The 10,610-nt window shown below is 56.7% G+C and overlaps 1 protein-coding gene across 1 annotated transcript; it reads right to left on the reverse strand.

The window, feature by feature from the left end:
- Window positions 1–7: 7 nt before the first annotated feature.
- On the reverse strand, window positions 8–1,324 carry LOC129544688 (serotonin N-acetyltransferase). Its single transcript, XM_055408520.2, has 3 exons — window positions 1,096–1,324; window positions 652–806; window positions 8–313 (listed from the first exon to the last, which is right to left on the reverse strand). Exons 1-3 carry the CDS (start codon window positions 1,256–1,258, stop codon window positions 8–10), a joined length of 624 nt encoding a protein of 207 aa, XP_055264495.2. The 5' UTR covers window positions 1,259–1,324.
- Window positions 1,325–10,610: the final 9,286 nt, after the last annotated feature.

The raw sequence follows: 10,610 nt of genomic DNA on the forward strand, positions 1-10,610 counted from the left end.
CACCAGGTCAGGGGTCACTGTTCCGGCGCAGGGCGGCGTGGCCCCGCAGGGAGCAGTGCATCTCCGTGAAGGTCAGTGAGCCCACGACGATGGCACATGGGCCCACGGGACGGAAGCCGAACCTCTGGTAGAAGGGCACCAGCACGTCCTCGCACATGAGCATGGCCCGGCGCACGGCCGGCTGGCCGCCCATGTGGCGCAGGTAGCGCCAGAGCAGCACGGAGCCCTTGCCCTGCTGCCGGAAGGAGCGGTGCACGGCCAGCACGTGCAGGTGGGCACTGCGGCCCCCAGGCCTGTGCAGCGTCAGCGACTCCTGGGGCAAGAGACGGACACAGGTCAGGGTCGCCTCTGTGTACCCCAAAACCACCCCGCTGGGCCAAGAGCAGCTGCCCCCGAGAGTCTTCACTCAGCCCCTTCCTACCCAAAGTAGGAGCTATGTCCCCAGCCCCTCTGTGGCCCCCTTTTTGAGGGCCTTGAGACCCCAAAGGACTGGGCTCTCTTGCCGGAAGAGGACCCACCGTGAGCTCCTGTGTTGGATCTGGAGGAAGACATCCCAGCCTCCCGCTCCTCCCCCACCTTCTGCCTCCATGGGAGGTGGTGACCTCCTTTCCTGAGGCCTTCCCGGGACTGGGCAGGTCACCCCATCCTCACCTGAGTAAGTCTCTCCTCGTCCCACAGGGAGCCGATGATGAACGCCACAAGGCGGCCCTCCACGAACCAGCCCAGGGACAGCTCGGGACACAGGGTCAGGAAGTGCCGGACCTCGTCCAGATTCAGGGGGCAGTTGCCGGAGACAGAGATGAAGGCTGCGTCAGGAAGCACGGGTGGGTGACCCCCAGTCCCCTGAGCATCTGCTCGGACGTGGGGTGGGCTCCCCGGGTCCCCAGGCCTCCCCTGGGAAAGCGTGGGATTCAGGGCTGCTCTTCCCCCCTCTCCTGAAACACACCTGTGCTCCTGCACACACACAAAACACGCCGTCAGACACTCCGGGGGCCCGTGTGCCAAGGACAGGGGGCTCCAGGGTCTTCTCCCCAAGGGCAACAGCGTCAGAGTTCAGCAGAGTCCCGGACCCTGGGGGGCGGGGGGGCTGCTCACCCTCTCGCTCGATCTCAAACACGCCGGCAGCGTCCTCTGGGGTGAGGCAGCGAAACTCGTTGGCGGGGAGCGTGTGGCGCCGCTGGCGGCCTGGGGACCCTGGGATCCCAGACAGCAGGGGTAGAGGCGAGGGTTTCAGGCAGTGGATGCTCGGCGGGGACATCCTGGGTGCGGCTGCCACCCAGGGGGTCCCCAGCTTCAGAAGTGGCCTCTGTGACAAGGAGGGTCCCTCCGCACCTGTTGGAGAGGGGCGATGGTCAGGGGGCTGGTCCTCATCTCCCAAGGGGCCGTCCAGGGCTATGGCGCCTCTTGCCTCTCTTGTAGGGGACCTGGAGGGGGGAGTCTAGGGGCTAGGACATCGATTCCTCCTGCCCTGTGCCTGCTCTGGCTCTCTGGGCCCCTTTCTCACTCCCTGACGCCCATCTCTGTGCAGATCCTAGAGGCAGCGGTGCCTCCCTTATGAAGCCTGTAATCTGTGAGTTGCCTTCCCCTCGCCCCTCCACCTTCTCTCCCCTCATCTCTAAGCCCCAAGCAGGGGACTCCTGTTCCTGGGAGCCCATGAGAGGATCCCACTCACGAGGACCACAGGGCCAGTTACCCCAGAGGCTGTCCTTGGGCTCAGGAGCCAGGGAAACCCAGGACCTGCTTTTTGTAGCAGGAGTGGCCAGGCAGCGCATGACAGTGTCCTCAGAGATTTCTAAGGCAATGCCCCACCTCCACGTCACCCCAGGCAGGTCAAAGCCAGCAGGGCTGTGCCCTGTCCCCAACTTCTGAGGGCAAAACCTCAGGCTGGCATGCAGGACACAGAGGGGATTACAGCAGCTGATGCGGCCCCAGGGTTTGGGGACAAGATCACTTGGGACCGCTCAAAAACAAAAGTCAACCGAGTCCATTCTAAAATCAAATTGGCTTTATTCAGGGATTCATGAGTCAAGCACCATCCCACCAGGCAAATAGAAAGGAGCTCCAGGGCTTCCCTGGTGGCTCAGTGGTAAACAGTCTGCCTGCCAAGGCAGGAGACCCGGGTTCGACCCCTGATCCGGGAAGATCCCACTTGCCGTGGAGCAAGTGCATCGCAACTGTTGAGCCTGTGCTCTAGAGCCCGGGAACTGCAACCACTGAGCCCAGGCAGCCCTCGAGCCCCTGCTCTGCAACAAGAGAAGCCCCGCGATGAGAGGCTCATGCACCGCAACCAGGGCGAGCCTGCGTGCACCAGCGGAGACCAAGCATGGTCAAAACGAAGGAAATCAATATTTAGAAAGGCATTCCAGAGAGCTGTACAAAATCGGAGACCTTCAAAGGCTGAAGGGGCCAGGAGCAAGGAGAGAGCTGATGAGGAATTCCTTGATGGTCCAGCGGTTGAGACTCAGCTCTTTCACTGCTGGGGCCTCAGCTTCAATCCCTGGTCGAGGAACTAAGATCCAGCAAACTGAATGGTGCAGCCAAAAAAACAAAAAATCTTTTTTTTTTTTAAATGAAAGAGCAGATGAGGTCTATCGGGAAGAGTACATCACTAGTGCTGACCAGGAAATTCCAGATTGACTGGTTTAGCATTCCAGTCCTGAGAGAGGCAGAAGCTGCTAAGAGGTTAGGTATTAAAACCTTAGTTTGGTGTGGCTTAGCACTAGGGACTCCATTTTGGGCCTGTCATTGATTTCTAAACAGGGTTAAGCCTCATGGGTCAGGCTCTAACCTCTGCTCTGGTGTTCACTGGTTGGCTGGGGCGTCACCCTCTGTCCCCTGGGGACCTGGACGCGCCCTCCTCTGAGGGTCCTTCCAGCCCTGGCAGCCCGAGATTGCTACCTTTATAGCACTTGGTACCTGCTGAACCCTGGATCAGAGTCTCCTTTAATCCACACGACAGCCCTGCCCAGTGAGCATGAACCCCATGTCAGAGACAGGGAAACTGAAACCCAGAGAGGTGAGGTGACCTGGGTGCTACCCCCAGGCCTGCTAGGCCCCATCGATTTTCCAAATGACCAGTTCACAGCTTCGCGTCTCTCCTCGCGGTCATCAGTGTCTTCCAGGCAGGGTCTACCAAGGAAAGGGAGCTAGTGAGCCACCTGTCAGCTCAAATCTGGTTCTCGGATGGGCATGTGGGACCAGTGAGCCTGGAGACACACACATGGCTGCAACTGCGCTATTCAAACCTTGCTGTGTCCACAGGGACAAGCCTCTGAAAGGGCTCCATCACTGACAAACCCTGTCGGTCCTGCCTGCACACACCTCCATGGTGTAGGTAACCAAATCTGGTTCTGCACGTGCACCTCTTCTGAGCGCTCTGGGGAAGATCTCCACAGGCAGGGTGTGCTACGTCACTTCAGTCATGTCTGACTCTGTGTGACCCCGTAGACTGTAGCCCGCCAGGCTCCCCTGTGCATGGGATTCTCCAGGCAAGAATACTGGAGTGGGTTGCTATGTCCTCCTCCAGGGGATCTTTCCGACCCAGGGATGGAACCCAGGTCTCTTGGGTCTCCTGGGTCTCCTGCATTGGCAGGCGTGTTCTTTTACCACCTGGGAGGATCAGTGCCTGTCGGAGGGGACGGCTTTTTTTAATCCCAGCTGTACCCCAAGCAGCATGCAGGATCTTAGTTCCCTGATCAGGGATGGAACCTACGCCCCCCTGCAGTGGAAGCTCAGAGTATTAACCACTGGAGCACCAGGGAAGTCCCCTCAAAGGGGCCTTTTGGGGAGGTGCTGGAAATGTAAGGTTACGTTCTTAAATTTAACTTGTGTGATTTTGTGCATATTTGTTCTACTTGTTTACTTAAATATCTGGAAGACTGCTTCACATAACAGGTCCACTCCAGAGTTCCTGGTCTACCAGTGGCTTCGCCCCATGGGTTCCTGGTCTACCTTGGCTTCACCCCATGCCCAGGGCTGCCCTCTGGTCTTAGTATCTGACGTGAGCTTTCCCTCCAGAATCTAGAGTCTCAGCAAACTGCCTCCTGCTCCCTTTTCCTATGCCGCTACCCCAGCCCCTCTTCAGGCCAGCAGATGGCCCCTGGTTTCCCTTTCCACCCCCAACTCATACCCCTCCTGCAGCTCTCAGCCCCTCCCTAGGCAGCACCCAGCCCTGTCCTCCCCTGACACACACCGCCTGCCCTATCGACCCTTAGCTTCTACTCCCACACAGCAGCGCTGACCCCTGTCCACACACCACGGAAGGAGCCCCTGCTCTCACCAGGATCCAGGAGGCACTCCAGTGCTGACCCGGCCAGGTGCTGGTCACACTGGAGTGACCTCAGACCAGCCCGGGTGCCCCCATACCCTTTCACCCAGGGCCCCTCTGGAGCCCATCAGAACCCCCAGAGCTCACATGCCCCCTGCTCACCCCACCTGCCACTGGGCAACTCCCTGTCTTTCCCCTTCTGGGGACCCATGACTGACTTTTCAGGACTGACCAGAAGACTCAGGTTTGGCCTTCACACCTGCTGGGCAGAAGATGTCCAGGACCTGAGCTGGGTACCTTGACCTCCAACCTGGGGTCCCAGAAAAGACCTCTATTAGGGGCTTCCCAGGTGGCTCAGTGGCTAAAGAATCTGCCTGCCAAGAAGGAAGACATGGGTTCATCCCTGGGTTGGGAAGAGCCCCTGGAGAAGGAAATGGCAACCCACTCCAGTATTCTTGCCTGGAGAATTCCAGGGACAGAGAAGCCTCCCGGGATATAGTCCATGGGGTTGCAGGGTCAGAAACCTCTTAGCCACTAAACAATAAAGCTCTTCTTAGATCCTGTGGCTCCACCTCGCCCCCTGGTGGTTGATCACAACAGCCTGGAGCTGTGAAGAAATGCAAGCTGTTGAATGCGTCTCTTTTGTTAGGACACCATATGGCCTATGCTTTCTGGAGAACCCGTCTAGGCACATGGATCCTCAGAGAACAAGACCAGTAGGATACAAAACACAGCTAAACTGGGGCATGGCTCCCATGGTGGGCAGGAAAGGGCAGGGAAGGGTGATCACGAGGCCTCTCTCTTGGTCAACAGGAAGAAAATGACAATACCCCATTACAGGGAGGGGGTGATGGGAACAAAGATAAGGGTGCCCTCTGCAGTGAAATCAACATCAAGAGTGACAGCAATGGTGTCTGGTATCAGCCAGAGTAAAAATCTGCTGAGGTTTTCTTTTGGCCTAGCCCCAAAGCATGCGGGGTCTTAATTCACTGACCAGGTATTGAACCCAAGACCGCTGAAATGGAAACGCAGAGTCTTACCCATTGGGCTGCCAGGGAATTCCCTACAGAGGTATTTCAGACCACTAGACTTGCTAGTCGGAGAAGGCAATGGCACCCCACTCCAGTACTCTTGCCTGGAAAATCCCATAGACGGAGGAGCCTGGTAGGCTGCAGTCCGTGGGGTCGCGAAGAGTCGGACACGACTGAGCGACTTCACTTTCACTTTTCACTTTCATGCATTGGAGAAGGCAATGGCAACCCACTCCAGTGTTCTTGCCTGGAGAATCCCAGGGACGGGGGAGCCTGGTGGGTTGCCGTCTATGGGGTCGCACAGAGTCGGACACGACTGAAGCGACTTAGCAGCAGTAGCAGCAGCAGACTTGCTAGTGATGTGTCTTCCCCCTCCCCTGGGCTGTAATTGAATTTGTCAACCAAGGGAGTAACCTCAGGTGATGTCAGTTAAGTCTGTCCAATTTAGCAAATACAAATGCAGGACACCTGGTGAAATCTGAACCGGGTATACAACAAATACTTTTTAAAGAATGAATGATTCCCAGGCGGCGCCTAGTGGTAAAGAACCCGCCTCCCAGTGCAAGTAGACTAAGAGACATGTGGGTTTGATTCCTGGGTTAGGAAGATCCCCCGGAGGAGGGCATGGCAACCCATTCCAGGGTTCTTGCCTGGAGAATTCCATGGACAGAGGAGCCCGGGGGGCTACAGTCCATGGGGTCACACAGAGTCGGACACGACTGAAGTGAATTAGCACCTGCGCATATATGTGATTTGTAGAACATTTTTATACTAAAAAAGAGTTTATCTAAAATTTCAATTTCACCAGAGGTCTTGAATTTTGTCTGGCAGCCCTGTTTGTGAAGTATGAGAGGGGAAGTGGTCAGCCTGGGCTGGTAAAGGGCCGTGAGGGAGTAGGGGAGAATCGCAGGTCTGCGCTAGGCACAGGTGGCACAGGGCACAGGGAAGCACTAGCTGAGCCTTGGGCTGGCTGGACCCTTTGGCTACCAAACCTCATACAGGTATCGCCTTCTTTTTCAAAAGTCCACATTCTGCCATTTCACTTTTATGAAAGGGTTACATTAATACCTGTTTTCACTAACCAAAAGAAATCTGAAGAGAATTTTCGCTATTTCATGAAAAGAGGTGAAAATCGAAAATAGCATTGGGGGATTGTTTGGCAGCGAGCAAACTGAATGCAGTAGCCAAAGGCCCAAGGGGAGACGTCCAAGAACTGGAGAAGCCCTCGACTGAGGTTTTCACTGTGATTGCCAGGGCTGCCATGATTACAGGAAAACAGGACTAATTTTGAAACAGCATGTAGGTTTAGAGTGGCTTTGCACCTTGACTGCCTACTGAGGGTTCCATGATAGAACAACATGTGAGTGTAAGCAGTCAAGCTTACTGCCCTATTCCCAGCCTTCCTCACCAGCCACACCAGCGACATCAGGGACAGCAGGGACAGCAGGCAGCGACCTTGACCTTTGACTTCGAGGCAGGCAGACCTAGAACACAGCTGTTAGTGACCTGCCTGCCCCGGTGGATTCAGACGGTGGTGAGATGTTATTAGATGAACTGCTTCCTCTCTGTCCTGCATCCCAGGCTCAGGTACCTTCCTCCCCCGCAACCACCAAGACTGACCCTAACCCACCGTCATCACCAGCTCTCAGCTGCCCAGCGTGTGCTGTCTTCCCCATTCTGCTGAGCGAGTCTAACTGTCATATATTATTTCTATTGGATAAATGCTGTGTGATTATCTTATTATTCCTGCCTTCGCTTTTGTTAGTGTTATTTTAGGTTTTATGTGTTATTTGGTATGATTTGGAAGGTTATTTGGGGGGATCTGGGAACACTCAAGTGTTTCCATATAACTTAATGGTAATCACTTCTTTGCTTTACGCCCTTTCAGCTTACGAAAGTTTTCATGAGAACTCCGTACTTTCTGACAGTGGGGGAAACCTGTAATGTACACCCTGGTTTGATGCCCCCGGCCGTGACTGGCACCTCTCCAGCTTTCCCTGCTTCAGAACCGTGGTCCTCATGCCTGGCTGCCCATTGGAATCCCATGGGAGCTTTAAAACTATTCCAGTACCTGTCTCACCCTCCAAGATTCTGATATTGAAGTCCTGGGATGGGACTCCAGGCCTGTGTACTTTCCCCAGGGGAGTCTCCTGTGCAGCCCGGGCTCAAAACCAGTACTCAAAGCGCGTGTTCTCCCAACAGCCTTTTAGTCATGACCCTGCAACCTGTTTGTCCTCCTGTGGGGAAAGAAGGTGGGTCACCCAACAGAGGTACCCAGCCCGCCGTGAGCACAGAGCCCGGGAGTTTCAAAGCTCTGCAGCCCCAGCCTTTGCTTCCAGTGGAGTCTGTGGCAGAGGGCGAGAGTGCAGATGGACCAACAGCCGCCTGGCTGGAACCTACGGCAGTCCACACGTGGGCTGAAAGAGGATTTCCAGACACAGAGGACTGCAGAAAGGAGTGAGTTTATCAAGCACGAAGAGCAGAGATAACGTGGGCACCGAGAGCGCAGCAGGCTGACACCTCCTGACAGGCCAGGGAGAGTCGACCAAAGGGAGAACAGAGTTTAGTACTGGGAGACGCTGTTAGAACAGCAGGCACGCTCAAGGGAGAGACGACGCTTTTCGTGGGTCGTTGCTGTCCAGTCAGTAAGTCGTGTCCGACTCTCTGGGACCCCCTGGACTGCAACACGCCAGGCTCCCCTGTCCTTCACTATCTTGGAGTTTGCTCACACTGATGTTCACTGAGTCGGTGATGCTATCTAACCATCTCCTCCTCTGTTGTCCCCTTCTCCTTTTGCCTTCAATCTTTCCCAGCATCAGGGTCTCTTGTGGGTTAGTAGACAATTTTTTAAGCCTCAAGACAAAGAAAATTGCTGCTGGAGAGCTGACATTAGGTGATTGGTTAGGGCACTATAGGGTGAGCACTGGCTCACTTGACTCATCTGGGGTCAGGAAGCTGGCTGGTGATGATTGGGGGGCTTTTGGCAATGGTTACAAAAGGGTTCAGTCCGTTTTGGAGGTGACCATGCTTCTGAACTCTGCTTCTGTCGCCTTGGGGCAGGACGCCACAGAACTGCTGGGAATATGTGAGGTTCCCCAGAGGACCCTGCTAGAATAATGGGGGGCATGATGAGGGCCCCCACAGGGACCCTGGAGTGAAATGGAATTCCCGCAGAGGCCTAGACCCACCGGTCAGCCCCCTGCACCCTCGGAAACCCCACCCCACACGCCTTCCCTTCCTGGTCATGACATTTATCTCTTGTGCCCCACCCCTCAGAGGCCTTCTGAGGCTCTGCCCAGGCTGGGGGCCGGGGGGCAGGAGAAAAGTGCCACCTACCGGTGAGGCAGTCACAGTTGACACCACTTTCACCCCAGTGTAGAGACGAGAGGACAAGGCTGGGTATGGGATGCAAAGTCAACGCCATCAGACATCTCTGAGTGGGGACTCTGGCTCGGGGGCTGCGTCCCAGGCCCCTGATGATGGAGTTCTACCCTATGCCACGGACTCCATCCAGCACCAGCCCCCTTGAGAGGGTCCCGAGACCACGGCTCCCCCGGCTCTGACTCAGCTCACCTCGCGCTTCTTCTCCCCAGTTGCTCCCCTTTAGGGGTCCCATTGTCACCTCTTCCACCAGATCTCCTCTGGGGCCCCCAGCCTACAAGACAGGGCTACACATGTCTGGGTGCCAGTTGTGGCTGCCCGCCAGGTCTCTCCCAGAGGCTCTGTGGTCCCAGGCAGATCCTGGGCAATGGTGGGCTCCTGCTCCAGAACATTCTATGACGGTGGAGCCAGGTTGCCCAGGCCATGGGACCTGACTGCCCACCTGCCCAGCAGAGCCTCCCTCTGACCCGGCTGAGCCCCCACCCCACTAATGCTCTGTAGCGGTGAGATGACCAGACAGACTTGGCTGTCCTCACGAGGGAGAGGACCTTGGAGTCTCAGTATGGGAAGGACATTCTGAGGGGCTGCATGTCCCCACAGGGAAAGTGGGGGGTGAACTGGGGGATGTTCTCTCGGGGCCGAGGGTGGGCAAGATGAGCCGATAACCAGAAGAAAGATGAGGAGACGAGCATATCCAGAATCAGGAACATCCCAGAACCCAAGGAGGAGTGGCCAGTAGCATCTCCCGCAGCCAGGAGTGCAGAGAAGAGCTCAGATTCACCCTGATGGCCGCTGGGAGTCCTTCCAGGAGAGAGGGCTGGGGGCAGGTAGGGGCTCCTCTGGGTGACAAAGCAGAGGTAGCAACAGGGCAGAGGACATCGGTGAAAGGTATACTGACCCACCAGTGTGGCCAAGGCCTGGAGAAGTCTCCCCCACCCCACCCCACCCCACCCCCTGCCTCCAGCACAGTGCCGGCAGTAGCTCAGAGGCACCTAGAAGGCCTGGCACAGGGTGGCACTGACCATTGATCTGGGCCAGGTGAGCAAGGGCCACATTGGTGTCAGGGTCCCAGGGAGCTTCTCAAACAGGGCCCCACCTGCTCTCTCTCCTCTTCCATGTGACAGCTGCGAGGTTCCCACTGCTGATTCCTTAATCCCCTGATGAGAGGGAACAGCCGAACCCCTGATTCATGCTCCAAGGTCAACTCCGTGCTGGGACCCCACCCTTCACTCCGCCTCTTCTCTGCTTTCTCTCCGTGACCTTGACCACCGCCTGCCAGCACATCCCATAGCTACAAGTTAGGCCAAAAGAAGTTGCCCTTGTGTGACCCTTCTTGATCCTAAGAGTCAGCAGTTTGTTGATCAGTTCCGCCTCGGGCTGTGGGCTTGTTCAGTGTATGTCCCTCCCCACGTGCGCCGCCCAGAGCAGGCTGCCTGTCCTGCTTACTGCCCTGGGTGTGCACACAGCAGGTGCTCAATGTTTGCAGAAAGGGGGGGAGGCAGGAGTCCAGCCGTGTTCTGGCAGCTCCAGTGGCACCTCCCCCTGGACCGAGGCTCTCAGCTTTAGGGTCCCCACCCTGGGAGGGGACGACATAGGATGACCCGGGTCCCAGAGTTCAAGCCTGGATATGCCCGACCTCCCCGCAGGCTTCCAACTGGCACCTGGAAGTGACCCTGTGCCCTCCCCACCCACCCTGCTCATCATCTGGCTGTAGGTCTACCCCTGGCTCTCACCTGCCTACCCTTCACCAGTCGCTTCTGCAGAGAAGTACGAGCTGGACCAGGAGCTACACTGACCACCTGCCCAGAGGGGCCAGCACAGCTGCTCCCACCCAGCTCAGAGGACGCGTGGACTGTGTCTGGACCGGGTTGTCGGCCTGCACAACGCCCCACCACATACATCCCAGAGACCCCATGGAGCTGGCCCTGCCC

Source organism: Moschus berezovskii, chromosome 20, assembly GCF_049115385.1.
Source record: "Moschus berezovskii isolate FMDL1 chromosome 20, NW_MosBer_1.0, whole genome shotgun sequence".
In the NCBI taxonomy this organism is placed as follows: domain Eukaryota; kingdom Metazoa; phylum Chordata; class Mammalia; order Artiodactyla; family Moschidae; genus Moschus; species Moschus berezovskii.

Coding starts and splice junctions, on each gene's coding strand:
- LOC129544688 (XM_055408520.2), bottom strand. CDS start 1,258: ATGTCCCCGCCGAGCATCCACTGCCTGAAACCCTCGCCTCTACCCCTG. Junction 807..1,095: donor GTTTGAGATCGAGCGAGAGG/GTGAGCAGCCCC, acceptor TTCCTGACGCAG/CCTTCATCTCTGTCTCCGGC. Junction 314..651: donor ACGAGGAGAGACTTACTCAG/GTGAGGATGGGG, acceptor CTCTTGCCCCAG/GAGTCGCTGACGCTGCACAG.